The 15,860-nt window shown below is 35.1% G+C and overlaps 1 protein-coding gene across 3 annotated transcripts in view; it reads right to left on the reverse strand.

The window, feature by feature from the left end:
* Window positions 1–15,860, reverse strand: part of VWA8 (von Willebrand factor A domain containing 8) — a 381,025-nt gene that overhangs the window by 132,709 nt on the left and 232,456 nt on the right. For 2 of the 3 annotated variants that reach the window (XR_012426882.1, XM_005585735.5), the window contains exons 25-27: window positions 15,217–15,422; window positions 13,434–13,585; window positions 740–848 (exon numbers count right to left, since the gene is read on the reverse strand). Coding sequence is in view for 2 of the 3 variants with exons in the window: in XM_005585735.5 (XP_005585792.3) it covers window positions 740–848; window positions 13,434–13,585; window positions 15,217–15,422 (467 nt within the window). In the remaining variant the exon portion in view is untranslated. Of the gene's footprint in view, window positions 1–739; window positions 849–3,109; window positions 3,282–13,433; window positions 13,586–15,216; window positions 15,423–15,860 lie in introns of those variants that run through there. The other variant, XM_074021913.1, reaches the window with a different exon arrangement.

A 15,860-nucleotide genomic window follows, 5' to 3' on the forward strand; every position in this document is an offset into this window, starting at 1 on the left:
CATAGCCTGTTTTTTTTGTAAATAAAATTCTGGTGAAACACAGCCACTTCCACTTGTTTACGTACTGCCAAGGCTGCTTTTGCACTATATGGCAGAGTTGAGTGGTTGCAACAGAATCTGTATGGTTACAAAGCCTAAAAAATATTGACTCTGTGGTCCTTTAGAGAAAATGTTTGCTGACGCTGCTCTACTGTGCTGCCCTCAGCAGCAGCAATGGCAGCAGAAGCAGAAATACTGATCTTGAAATTACAAGTCCAGTGTTGCCCCTCAACTTCTGTTCCTGCTGCCCTTTCTAATGATTTTACAAGCATCTAATTTCTCACAGTAAATTCCTTTCTGCTTGAAATACCTAGAGGGACTGCTATTGCAACTAGTGACTGATAGTTCTTTCTTTTCCTTTCACATGAAGCCTGAACCTGGCAACAATGTGTGGCTAAAGAGGCCAAAAATCAAAAAGCACAAAGTTTTAATCCTATTAGCATAAGACAAATATCACAGAGCAACTTTCCTAGGAAAATATGTAACATACCTGACTCTCATCATCCAATTAGCTCTTTAGAAATTCTATCTAGCCTTTAGGAATTGTCTACTGAGAGGCCAGCCTGATCAGAAAGTTAGAGCAGAAGCTAAAATAACATCAGAACAAACCATTTCTGAGATTGTTTGGATTATCTCCAGGGAAGATACAGCAAAATTTATAAGGTTCAATATTTTAAGAGAAAATAATGATGATATTAACCTTTATGTCTATATGATGAGTTTCCACTGGACACAAGAGTTTTTGCATCCCACTTCTTGCCTGACCAATTGTCCAGTAGCCCATGAACGTCTGTTCTGGCAGAGGCAACCTGTTAAGGATGATTTGCAAAGTAAATATTTCTTATTGTATCCAAGTCACAGAAAAAAAAATAACAAGCCATCTATTACCAACCATACAAATAAATTTGAAGAACGCTTTACTTAGAAGTGAGTTATACTTCATTTCATTAAAAGACAGTGTATAAAATCATGTTTAAAATATACTTTAAGACAAAAAAGATCCCACATTTCAGAAACTCAGAAGGTAAGGCAAGGTCCTGTTTTTACCTTAATGACAAATATAATTGATTTACATACATACTCCTTTGAATTGTAGTAATTTAACATCTACGTTTCTGGTAGAGTATAGGAAAACTTTTTCTAAAAATTGGAGCAATCTATCAATTTTTTCAGTCTATTTTTTTTGAGACGGAGTTTCACTCTTGTTGCCCAGGCTGGAGTGCAATTGTGCGATATAGGCTCACCGCAACCTCCGCCTCCTGGGTTCAAGCAATTCTTTTGTTTTAGCCTTCCTGAGTAACTGGGATTACAGGCATGCACCACCACGCCTGGCTAATTTTGTATTTTTAGTAGAGGTGGAGTTTCTCCATGTTGGTCAGGCTGGTCTCGACCTCAGGTGATCTGCCTGCCTTGGCCTCCCAAAGTGCTGGGATTACAGGCATGAGCCACCGCGCCCAGCCTATTCTTTTAAATTTGGAATCAAATAATAAAGAGTACACGATACTACTAGTCTCACTTTGTATGTTGTATACGGCAAGTTTCATAGGCTTTATTTGGGCATCTTAATTTTTTTACTTTGAATTAAAACATAAAGTACATACTAAAATGTCCAGATAAATACGTCAGCTCTGCACGCATGTGTAACCAGTACCCAAAGAGGTAGAGCATTACTGGAATCCAGAAGCACCTGTGGGGCCACTTTCAGCACTAACCCACCAAGGGAGCTATATGCTGATTTCTAATGCAATCATTCTGTATTTAGATTCCCTTTTATTTAAAATGACTTTCAGATAAGGTGATTTGCCAAAACCAATATGGCAATACTAAAGTATAAAACAGCAGATAATTTTTTTTAAGTCTTCATTTTTTTTTCTTTGAGACAGGGTCTCACTCTGTCACCCAGGCTGGAGGGCAGTAGTGCAATCACAGCTCACTGCATCCTTGAACTTCTGGACTCATGATCCTCCCACCTCGTCCTCCTGATTAGCAGGAACTACAGGCATGCAAAACTATGCCTGGCTAATTTTTTTATTTTTAATTTTTTAGTAGAAGTAGTAGAAGCAGGGTCTTGCTGTGTTGCCCAGGCTGGTCTCAAACTTCTGGACTCAAGTGATCCTCCTGCTTCAGCCTCCAAAAGTGCTGGGATTACAAGTGTAAGCCAAGTCTTCACTTTTTAATCATACTATCTTTTATTCAAGTCTTTAAAATAGGAACCATTGATTTGTCATTTAATGCATTAGAAATTTAGTGATTCAGAGTTAAAAGCTCTCTAAAAATAAAATGCACATGGTTACAAATTGAAATGTATCCTTGGAATGAGTTTGATCATTAAAAGAACACATGTTTATATTGAGAAATTATTTTATTTACAGTAAAAAAGTAGTCTGACATAATATTTCCATATGCTTAATAAGATCATGTAAGGCTAAGTTTTTTTTGCATAAAATAATGGAAGCAAACATTCTAGTAGAATATGCTTTTCGTCCCTTTTGAATGCTAATGTTTATCACAAGAGGAAAGAAATTAAAAAGAAACTAACATTGAAATTCTTCTAAGTCATATGACATAAATCTCTCAAAAGTACACACACACACTTTTGAATCTATCGTCTAAAATATATTTTAAGTATCTGGACAATTATCTCAATCGGTGACCCACTTACTCCCATCTTTTTACCAGGAAAGAATGTGTGTGTGCAGGGGGTCAGGAGAAGGGTACTGAATTAGAGGAATAAAGGGGTCTTACAATTACTGTTTTCTTTTTTTTGAATGTAATAAAAATACATTTCTGTGTTAACAGGCCAGATCTTGAAAACATAGACTGGGATCTCTCTTTTAGTCTAGGGAATAAACTCTATTTTACACTTGCTTTCAGCAGTTCACGGAAGGAGAATTGGGGCTCCAAATGTAGAAACAGAAAAATAAAAGAAACAGATACACTTAATATTCTGCCAGCATAGAAGACATAATGTAACAGACTGCAAGAGATTTGGGTTTTAGTTCTAGTTCTTTTATTAACCTGCTATATAAACTTGGGAAGGGGAAAGTCCATCGTTTTCTCTAAGTATTAATTTCTTTCTTTTTTTGCCTTTTTGACTTTGCTTGATATTAATTTCTTCATTTGTGAAATGAAGGGAATGATCTGTAAAGGTCGTTACAGCTTGGGGAGTCTGTGATGATCAAGGAAGAGAGTAGAGAGGAGTGTCACTGGTAAGTTTTATAGTCTTGCATTGTCTTGATACTCTGAAGTGAAAATAAATAATCAGAATGAAAATATCTATACTTACCAACAGAACAGATTCCCTGATAGATACACATGCTTTATTAAAGCATATAAAAACAAACTCTGGATACATCCCAAATTGGTTCTTTGAAGACAACAGAAACAGTTTCACATCTTGAAATTTAATTTAATTCAGGGGAGATCATTAATTAAATGATCTTTGGTTGATACCTAGCCTAAAAAATTGATCTAATATATTTTCATAAATCTTACAAAACTATCATACAAATGCTTAAAAAAAAAACCCTTCATCCATTTGAGGAAAAGTAACTTTGCTCAACTTTCAGGTTTTACTGACAATGCCAGGCATGTTCATAAAATCTGGTTTGAACTTGCCAACTCATTCTAAATAACAGTCATGGAAATTATACGTTGCCTGGTTCTATATAAAAATAGCACTGGCTGTTTGGTTGGCAGGGTATGGGAAGGACCTTCAGGTACCCTATATAGAATCTATTCCAGAACCACATAACATGATGCTATTGGCAATAATAACTAAACTGAAAGACACATAACACAGGGTGTCCTGGAGTTACACAATCAAACTGACACCATTCTGTCCCTTGCTAACATGGGGTATTATTGTTTCTGGACTATTACTGTAGGCTCTAGGCTGGCCAAACTGAGGTAAACCCAAGCCCCTCATTTATTTTCTACTACTAAGACCTCCGAATAAGCTGTGGGAAAATTTGACCATTACTAACTTTCTCTCCCTTGGTAAGTTAGTAGTCAGGGGAAAGCAGAAGCATTATATTATATTTCGGTACGTGAGCAAGCTTTGGAATTTGAAACATAATCAACATTAATTTAGGGGAAACTCTAAATAACCAGTTAGCAAAAGCCCCTCTATTCTCTTAGTGAACTACGTCATCCAACTCTGACCAGACTTAAGTTTTAATATCTGATTAAAACAATAATGGCATTTTCCATGGCTTTAAGACTTTGTCACTTGTATTGTTTAACTTTGTTAAAGTCCCAGCTAGAATGATGTGTGAATTTGATTTCATGGGGAAGGAGGAGGAACTTAAGGCCCATAAATAGCACTGCTTTTTATCTTCAATGTCATTCATGAATTTATGTTTTTTTAAAACAGCGAAGTATTTTAGTTCCTATGTTTGGTGTTTCTTAATCCCTTGTGGAAATGATAATAAGGATCTGGAAGTAAAAGTTTGGACTAAAAGAAAGGTGAGTGTTGCAATTATGACTCAGGTCAAATTATAGTACTTGAGCAACTTACAGAAAGAATAAAAAAGGTTTTCTTTTTTTTAAAACACACATACAATTCATAACATGATGCATATGGACACTAAAGTCAAGTACTATAGTCTGAATGACATGCAAGAGATTTGTCTAAGACTGCTTCCATAAATTGGTGAGCTGGGTTTTAAAGAGTATGTTCTGGCAAATTTCTGCCTTCTCTGAACATTTGCCAACACTATTTTTGGAATATGAAAGAAAACACATGAAAAAGATTTGGATCTTTCTAGGGGCATTATGCAATTGGAAGTTGTTGACATACCTATTATCAACAATTCCTAAAACATTTCCTTACCACAAGAACTACTAATTTTCATGGGAATAATGGAACCCTTCAGGGCTGTTCCACCAACTTCCAAAAATTCAACAATTACTACCATCTTTGAGAAGAAAAATAACAACTCCAATTTTAGCAGGCCTCGCTCATTCCTGATGTTTTAAATCTAACTTCTGGCAAAAATTAAGTTGGGTTGTCCAACAAAGTTCACTGGAGCCTTTCATGGAATAGCCCTGACTAATAATTCTGGCTTTGTGCTCATCCCTTCCTCTCAGTCTCAGCTACCTCAAACTCTTACTTGCTATTCCTGAACATGCTATGCATTTTCATGCTTCCAGGAGGCCATTACCTCCACTTAGAATTCCTTTCTGCTCAGCCTCCTTGGTGAAATCCTTCTTATTCCCAAGTGCCAATTCAAATGTTACTCCCACTTGCATTACTCCTCACTCCTCTATATTCCTTTCTGGGAAAAATGAATTCCTTACATTTCTGGGTTTCCACATAAATTTATACATACAAAACTCCTAGAAACTCTTAGAATAAAGTTCTACAGAATCTGTAATTTTCACATTAAAGACCTGAGAGAGAAAAAAATTTAGAGAGCAGGTCAGAACTAAGAAATCCCTTAAAATATTTTCATATGTACTAAAAGAAAAAGCCAGCATATTAAAGAGAGATGCCCCTTTACATACTTTAGTAACAATGGATACCATTATTAATTCCCAGTAATATGTTCCTTTATTTGCTAGAAACTTCAGAATGTCACTTCCCTACGGTCTCACAGGATGTTGGTAAGTTAATTTTGCTTTGCTACAAATGACGTATATGTGAGTATCTGTACATATTTTCCCTTTCTGTGCTTGGTTCTGCATTTAGAAATTAGGGCTTCCACTTCATAACTTAGACTTGTATACTTCTGCCACCTAGGTCCAGAAGAGATCACAGAAATGCAGAGTAATCTAGATTTATGAGATGGAAGATTTTGGGAAATTTGCTATTCTTGGCAGGCACTTCTCAAATATACTCCCTGATACCCAGAACGACACTGTAGTCTAGTGCTGTTGCCCAGCGTCACTCAGTGCCAATGCAGATGTTGTCAGCTTGCTCCACACATCTCTGGCTCTCTTCCTCCTCACGGAAGTTGCAAGACTACAGTTCTGGGGCCAGGGTTTCCTTTCCTTAATCTTTCTTCACGTTTCACTGAAAAAATGTCTTCTCTCTTTCTGCCATCTGCTTTATCAGCTGCATCTTAGTATTTTCTAATCTTACGTTCTTTCCTTTTCTAATCATCCACAACAAGATAACTGGGACTGAAACTCGCCCAGTTGTTGAAAACTTTCCCAGAGACAAATTTCCTGTATTTCTCACAAGAAGGACTCACAGGATGAAAACCCTACTGTGAATATAGCACTTTGAATATAACATTGCATAATAAGGTTGGTAGTTTTACATGTTTTCCTTACTAGAGTGTTAATGCATCGAGAGTAAGCTTCACATCTTATTCATTTGGATCTCTATTATTCAGAATCCATCAGTTCTGCCACCTAATCCTCTCTTGCTGTTGTACTTCTATTTCATTGCCACCACCACAATGTGGGCCTCATTCTTCATCACCTGGGTTACTGCAACTGCTTTGCAACAGGTCTTCCTGCCTTTAGGTTCACCGCCTTTCAGTTTATTACCTTTAGAAAACCAAAGAGGAGGAGTCTTTTTAAATTAGAAAGGTAACCATGTTGTTCTCTGATTGAAACTCTGATCTCTTTCTTTCAGCCTCACCATTCAGCATGCTCTCACTTAACCCTGAGTTAGTTGCCAAACAGTCTTTAGTTTCCAAAATGCACCATGTTTTCTTAAAATGTCTCCAGTGTTCTTCCCTTCTTTATTTGCCTGGAGAATACTTTAATGATTCAGCCTCTCTCTCTTCACTGACTCTTCCCCAGGGCAGATGGCTGCAATCCTGAGTCTTGGTTCCCTCTTGTGGGGCTCTAACTTCACATGAGTCACTCTGTCTCTCTCTCTCTCTCTCTCTTTTTTTTTTTTAAGGAAACAGGGTCTAGCTATGTTGCCCAACTGGAGTGCACTGGCTCTTCATAGGTGCAATCATCGTGCTCCACAGCCTTGAACTTACAGGCTCAAGGAATCCTCCTGCCTTAGCCTCCTGAGTAGCTGGGACTACAGGCATGCACCACCACTCCTGGCTACAAGTCAATCTTTCACTTGACAGCTTTCCCAGTTAATTGTGATGGCTTCAAAGGCAGATGATAAGTCTTCATCACCTTTGTAATTCACACTCCCTATACGCTGTTTACCACTAAGTAAGTGTCTGGTAAATGAAAGAATGTTTGGTTATATTATAACTGCCAACATTTTGACCTACTTGTTTCTCATCTCAATGGCAACTTGCAAACTACTATGGTAAATTTTCGCTTTGCATTCTGATTACATGTCAACCATCTCTTTCACTTACAAGCCTCAACGAATGATGCACTCTACTTTGCAGGTTTATTTAGAAATGATAGCTACAGGTGGGGATTGGTGATTTCTATTCAGCTAGGAGACAGGCTCTCATAAAACATCACTTTTAAATGCTTAAGGGATCAAGAATCATTCTGTGCTACTGCATGCATGAGAGAAGATTCACAGATCTTGAAAGTTTCTATGTAGATTTGATATTTTCTTATTTTTTGTATCCCCATAAATGAGCTAAAAGCAAATGGAATAGCTGTGAAGCTACTTCATAATATGCCAAGAGAATACAAGGCAAAGACTATGACAATATAAAACTCATCACCACTCTTCTGCTTATGACACTTTTGAGGTGTCATTAAGTAGACCTTATCATTTTTGAAACTAACAGCTCTTTTCTGAAATGAAATTAAATAGTCATTCAGAGTGGAATTGTACACCTTAGAACTCCATGATCAACATCATGAACTTATTTGAAAAAACTATGATTACAAAAGGAAAATTATGGCATATAATAGTTTGGGAAAATGAAAGAAAGGCACAAAACTTTAAACAAAGGATATTTTATGTTAGTATGATAAACAGTAAATTGATAATCATTCGGACTTTCAAAGAGAAATCTAATAAAAGTATTCCAAAGAGAGGCCCTGGCAGGGGTGTTCTTTTTGATGCCTCTGATACTTTGAAGACTCCATAGTTGTTCTCTGTTAGAGAAGTAGCAGCTGCTATTGATGGCAAAACTATGTAAACTTTTAAAGCAGAAAACCAATTCTAGGCAGATATCCTTTCAAGGACAAATTCAAAAGAGATGAAGCTTTCTATCTGCAAATATGCACATCTGGCACTGCTCTGAAAAGATAAATACTAAGTACAATCCTGTAACACACACTGAAGTACACACAAATGAACACACAATCTCAGCTACTTTAATCAGGAGTAATACTCAAATATTAACAGAATTGAGGGCAAAGAACTTGGAGCACAGAGAATGAATATTTAAATATTTTATAGAATGTGTGTCTCCTAGAGAAGGCAGGGAGAGAAAAACACATGAAGGTAACTTCAGAGGATAGAGACAATTTTTCTGTATGCTTATTCTTAAAATTACCACAATCTTTGAGAAGAGTCTATAAATTTGTGTTCCAAATCAAGAAGAAATGATGGCTAGTATACTTCTTATATATGGTGGTCATACAAAATTTTCTAAGGTTTTTATTTTTCTAAGTGAATCACCTTGTGTTTTATTTCTTGATCCTGCATATGTCACAAGAAAAGAAAAATTAAATGAGAATGAAGAGGTCTCCAAAATGATCTCTGTTGTGCCAAAAGTCTCTATTTATCTGCTTTGTGGTTACTCTTCAATTTGAACTATGGCTAAATTCGAAGCATCTGAATCTGTTATAACTCCTTGAAGAATAAGAATTTGTATATTATATGTACATGACATCATGGTCAATGATGAGTTCCAAGTTGGTTACTAAAAATCCCAAGGTCCTTTTAAGCCAAAACTATTGATAATTTTCAATATCTAAATAACTAATCTGATTTAGAAATTCCCTATCATCTACATATCAATCTGTTTATATCATCCTTAGAATTGGAATATTACATATAGCCCAGCTCTACCCCTGCTTTCTAACCTCCAGCAAGCTATGTAACTTCTCTGTGCCTCAAATTCCTCATCTACAAGATGCAATAATATTATATATATGCCATAGGTCTGCTGTGAGGATTATATAAATTTATGTAAAGAAAGTGCTTGGAAATATGTCTGGTACTTAGTTATCTATAAATGTTCCTACTACCATCATCAATATTATTGTACTACCATCATTATGAAATATAATCATAACATTGTTATTATAATTATATTTAGAAGTAGAGTATTTACATTTCATTGTTGATCTATGAAATGACAATTTTCCCATCTTAAGAACTGTAAAGTAAGAGTGACATACAAATTTAAGATAAAATAGTGTATAAGTTTCTTAAAATGGAAATTTGGTGGAAAAGACAGCATTTTTTTTTCTTTCTTTAAAACAAATGTTTTCCCAGTATAGCAGATTTCATAAATTATTCTGAAACACACTTTTTAATTTGGAAGTGCTAATGTGCTAGCAGTATGTTTATTCCCAAATAAAAGAAAGTTCAGACATAAAAGTTCACTTGAGGAAAAAACAGGCAAACTTTGCTTTAAAGTTTATATTTATAGTTGTCTATATTTAAGTATAGTAGATAATCTATGGCTTTGGTTGGATGTTTGGACCTAATTCTCTTTAAATATATATGTTACAAAGATATTTCCAATAATAACGTTTAAAATTCAAGAGTTTCCATTTTAACGTAAATCCTCCTATCTCTCCCTACAATACTGACAAAATGACATTAATACACGCAACACACACATACAGCATCAATTGTCTTGTTTCTCTATAGGACAAATTCCCATTTTGAGTGTGAGGATGATCATCTTTTCTTGATTCATAGATGGCATACAGTTGTTTCTCTACAGGACAAATGTCACAGAATTAAATTCAACTCCCATATAAAGCATAATATTCGTATTTTTAAAAATAATTTCTCCCAGTGTACTTCCTTATTTAGCTATGTTTGCCTTCTCTTGGCATGTCCTTTCCCATATATTAGAAATTTACAAGAGGAGCAATAACAAACCTCAGGAAGTACTAGTGGAAAGGGGCAAACGCAGTGGGTGGGTGGGGTCTAGGTAGCCAATTCTGATCCTGGTACTAAGGTCTGGGAATATATTTGTAGATAAGGAAGAAGAGCTCCATTATTGCAGGATCAAGTAAAATAAAATAACCACCCAATAAGGCTCAAAGTCTAAAAATACCAGGTTTAGCAAAAGTTTACTAAAGAAGACAAGTTAAATTCACCTCATCACATTGGGCCTTTAAAAAATGTGCAGAGACCTGTGAGATAGATAACATCGCTGCACTCTTTAGGAGAACAAAAGGGAAAGTGACAGCATCTCTCTTTTTGGGAATTTTGCAAAACAACACAAAAATAACATCACCACTACTGAACAGACAAGTATATTCTGATTTCAGTTGAGGAAGAAGGTGCTACAGACAACTACACAAACAGTGGTTTAGTATTATCTCAGCCCATGTAAAAAAATTCCCCCTTCTAGAACATCTGCCTTATATCTGTTTTTAGCTATATGTAGTGGGTGGCCAATTATCTTTCCATCCCCACCCTGAGTGTGGGTATGATCATCTTGTTCTAGTTTCAGTGTAACTTTACTCCCATCAATAGGCATTGCAGTCGGATTAGAGAACATGAAAATTAAGTTGTAGTGAGAACTGTTCATTCAGGGCAAAAAGATACTAATAGTTTTAAACCATTTTATCCTTCTTCCTTAGGAACTGAAATCCAATGTGTATCTTCCCCACTAACAGTACCTGCAGAGCTGGGTAGAAGTAGCCTAGAAGAATTGGTTTAGCAAAAGGTCTAGAAAAGTCAAAGTGAAATCAAAGACTGCATGGGGAAGACTAACTTCTCAGCGGTCTATGTGATTACCATCAACAGTACACCACTTGGGGGGCGGGGCGGAGAGGGGGAATGAAAAGTGTTAGTATCACATATTTTTATGTTGGTTTTTACAGATGAGATAAACATTAAGAATATATTAAAATTCAAAGGATGTTAGAATAGAAAGGAACCTTACTGATGATCTACAATGAAGATAATCACATATTCTGGCTTGGCCAGGGCAGTCTTATTTTACACTCTTTTTATAGAATTATTGTCAACAGCTCCCCCTGCCTTTCTCAAGAATGTCCTGATTTAGATGGTAAATCAAATATTTTTAAAAATAATTTCTCCCAGTGTACTTAATATTTTAAAATATTAAAATATTTAAAAATATTTTTTAAATATTTAAAAAAAATCAAATAGATATGCTATTTATAAGAAAAGGCCCTCTATACCAATAGAGAATTAATTAAGTAACTTCTCTAAATTCAAATGACCAAAACAGAATGGTGAGCTCTTTGAGGGCTCTTTTCACCTGTTTTTCCATGTCTGATCCAGGCAGACAGGTGAACATATGACTAACTGCTAAATTCCCAGGCCATTACTTTGTTCACTTCGTCATCCTACTCTCTCTAAGTACAAGGCTGATAATTTGATAGAAATTGCTATGGAACCTGTGAATTTTGTGAAGGGCAATAAAAGAACACTACTTTTGAGTTGCCTAAGTTATTGCAATTAACAGATGAGGAAAAAATTGCTCTGAATGACTGTGGAAATTACAACCTACTATGAGCTCCTTCTAAAAGGAAAATTCACTCTTCCTTCACATCTGCTTAAGTCTATTTCTAGCTATATGCGGTTGGGGGACAACTAGTTGTTTCCATCCCCTTGTAATGCAAGAGTGTCACCAACTTGTTTCCAGGCTTAAAGTACTTTTGCTTCTACTCATAAGTACTAGAGTTACAATTAACTTGCCATAGCAAGAATTTTTCTGTTTAGAACTGAGGATGACAATGAATAAGTTAAACCATTTTTAGTTTCTTCCTTAGAAACTAAAATTGCTTTCGAAGTAAAAATTTTCTCATGATTAACCTTACCAATTAACATGTATTTTAATTTTTATTTATAGTCGTACAAGAGTAGAAAAAGAAATTGTTCTAAAATCACGAGCTTAGTTCCCATAAAGTCAGTACTCTAATTATATAAATTTGTTAATGGTAATAAAAGCCATCTTATTTCCAGCTAAAAATAAAGAGAGTTTACAAAAAGGAAGTAAATAACTTAAGTTTGCATATTAAAGAAAATTTCTAATAGAAATCTTGCATATTAAAGAGAATTTCTTGAACTCTCTTATACAGACAATATGTTATACCCATTAAATTACTGGCCTAGTTTCAAATGCCCATAAGGACTGCTAATCAATCAATAAAATAGCATTGTGCCAAAAAGATGTGTGCATTTGCAATTGCCACCCGGTCATTTTTCTGGAAAATAATTTACTTATTCATTAATAATATAAACCAATGCACGGATAATATAATTTCTAAGATAAGTCCATCTTGTTCTTTTAACACAGAAGGGAAATATTTGTTTCTCTTTTAAAAGTTCCTGATACTTTAATAATTTATGTCTATTGGCATATATCCTGACAAGTTTTTATAATGACTTCAAAGAATCAATAAATGTGGATGAGTATACACCTTGGAGATTTTATATATACATATATGCACCTTTTTTTTTGCTAATCACTGACTTATATTTATATATAATCAGTGATTTATATTTACATTTAACACATTTTTTCTACAGAAAGATAGTGTCTCCTATTTGGGGCTAAAATTGAACAGTAATTTAAAAGCGATTATTATCCCCTATGAATTTATAATTAACTATTTTTATAGACAAAGATGGTATTAGATGCATTATCCGTAAGTTAGGCATATTGAAAACTATTTTCTAATGAATTTGTGCTGACTTAATTACTCTACTGAAAAATTCTGTCAATTACTTTTCTGGTCAACACCATATGTGCAAGATTCTTAACTAACATTAAGTAGCAGCCTATGATTGTAAAATAAAGGGTAGGCAACTAGCTCGCATGAAATAAACCCACCAGTTCTTACTACCTCTTTCATCTATGAAGCTGACATAAGTAACCAAAAATCTCTCTAGTTAACATGATCATAAATTTAGAAAATTATCATAAGGAAAACTATATAGTACGGAAATAAGAACATATCAACTAAATGTACATTATCTCTTTATGTGGTTTTCATGTTTGTACAATGGTGTGCACTGGATTATGAAATAGTAATACTCATAGTAATTCAACAAAAGGACTGAGACTGTTAAAGAAACAAATATTTCCCTTTATTTGACTGTATTACATCTACTCATGGGACATACATAATAATCAAAAATTTCAATTTACAGGCCTATAAATAATGCTATTTAACTGAAAAGCAGCCAGCAAATAGCAACATATACATATATTTGAAAAGCTTACTCATAAAAGTAATTTCTATAGCAAATCAGTTTTGTAGAATGCAATGGTAAATCAAGAACTATCAGCATTTAAAAATCAGAATAATACTGATCAACAGTGAATTTGCCTTACTCCTTTGCCAGTTGCACACTGGTAGGCTTTGCTCCAATAGGTATCCCGTATTTGTGTAATGTGTTAATCAATATCTCCCTCATGTCGTTGTTGTAGGAATCAAAGTCAAACACATTTCGAACTACACTGGAGAGACCTTCAGTGGGAAATTTCTGTATTAAAAAAAAAATTCCCTTATTATGCATGTGATAAAATATACAACATTATAAAGATTTATGAAATGGATAGGACAATAATGATCAAACGAACTATAGCAGAAATTTACTGGCCTTGTCAGATAAGCGGGTAGTAGAAATGTAGACATTTTTCTCTTTTAATGTTTGCTCAGATGACTTAACAATATTTTCCTTTTTAAATAAATGCCAGAATTTGAGGGGGAACAGTTCCTCCTCTCAAATGTTAGAGCAGTGCCTAGATCCTGGTGTCAGTGATTGTCACTGCTTTCTGAAATCTCCTGCCTTTAATATGAGTACCAGATCAAACAGTTAAAAAATGCTAGTTAAGTAAAGGAGCATGTTAAATATCTATACAGAAGTTTTCAGAAAAGTCGGTCTGTGAGTAAATGAAGAAGAAAATATAAAGCAACAAGAAAAGAAGGAAAGAACATTAAAAAGGACAAACAACAGAGAAACAGGGAGCAGTAGAGGGCAAGAAAACAAGTATGACTACAACTGAATTTACACTGCTCATGTCCTCTGAGTCCTTTCCTGGGTCTGCTTTGATTTTCTTTAGGTGATGGGTTCTGAGCTGGCTGAATTGGACTTATGGTTTTATAGGCAGAACAAAGCTTTTATTTTTAATCTTGTTTTTTCCATATGTTTTTAATAGACAAATAATAACTGTATATATTTATGGGGTACAATGTGATATTCCAATGTATGTATGCCTTACAGAACGGTTAAATCACACTAATATATCCATCATTTAACACACTTTATGGTACAACCATTACTTAAAATCTACTTTCTCAGCAATTTCAAAATACACATTACATTGTTATTAACTACAGTTACCATGCCGTGCAATAGATCTCAAAAACTTATTTCTCCTGTCTAACTGGAACTTTGTATCCTTGGATCAACATCTTCCCCTCTGTGTACTCTCCCCACCCCACCTTTCTACTTTTCTTTCTAGGGTTTTCTTGGAGGGTTGGGGATAGGGCGGAGGTCAAGAGTTGTTGGGTTGTGACTGTTAGCTTGGAGACCCTTATTTGTTCTGTAAGTAAGACTTACATCATTTTGTATTTGTTTGTTTTATTTAGTAAGGTGGAGAACACATTGTACATTGTCGCAGGAAACTTCATTCTCCTGCCTACTCTATCTCATAAAATTTTCTTGCAGTATTTACAGGTATTTAATCAGTACTGTTAGTTCCTACTCTGTTTGCTGTTGTCTCCATGTGATTTGTTTCAAAATAAAAACATTTTTTACTCACATACCACATGCTTGTTGTAAAAAGCCTAATAACAGAACAGGAAGGTTTCCCCACTGACTCATTCTCTTGCCTCACCTGCCCTCTAACAACGGCCTTCCACCAAATTTCCTAACTCCTCAGTAATGACTGAAGACTTTGCCAAAGTTAATTTAAAAGCTGAACAGATAATAATGTTCATTGGCCTACTATATTTATAACTTAGATTATAAACATTTCAAGTTATGTAATCTGACTCATTATTATATTTATGGAAATTAAAAACTCTGGTACGAACTGTACAGTCTGAAAAAATAAAAAATAAAGAAGAAGAGAGTGATGGCTCTTATGTACAGGTGTGTGCCATACCTACCTGTAAATGTTTGACTATGTTGACAACTTCTCTGGTAGAATAAGGATAGTTAATAATCCCTTGGTCAGCCAAACTCCTCAGCTCTCCAAAGGCAGCCACAAGCTTCTGAAGGATGGGCTCAGGCACATTTGGTCCATACTGTCTGAGCATCTCGAGCTCCGAGTGGGGTTTGGGGTTATCAACTGCATGGCAGCTAAAAATATCACCTAAAGGGGAGAAAAGACTCACATTCAGCACACAACGAATCCATTACGATGTCACAGGAAAAAATGGAATGGTTGTTTAAAGAGCCATTGGTTGCTCATCGAAGCATAGAATGCCCATCCAACAATAGGATGGTACAGAGAAGAAAGCAAATGACTGAGGCAAAAGAAAAGAAAACTGGGTGATGGATGGTTTATCTCCATGAATTTATTTTTGTTAAAAAATTTACGTAATACTTGAATACATGTTCATGGGAAGATATTCCAATACAAAGAGGAAAAAAAATTCTCCTTTAAGTCTCTGCCAATGCCACTCCCTCCCCCAAAAGCACTGAGTCTTAATGTTCAGTGTATTTATTTTTCCAGACCTGTATTAGTACTTCTTAAAAAAATGCACATACACAAACAGAGTTTAGATAATTTATTCCTTTTCTATTAATG

Source organism: Macaca fascicularis, chromosome 17 (genome assembly GCF_037993035.2).
Source record: "Macaca fascicularis isolate 582-1 chromosome 17, T2T-MFA8v1.1".
In the NCBI taxonomy this organism is placed as follows: domain Eukaryota; kingdom Metazoa; phylum Chordata; class Mammalia; order Primates; family Cercopithecidae; genus Macaca; species Macaca fascicularis.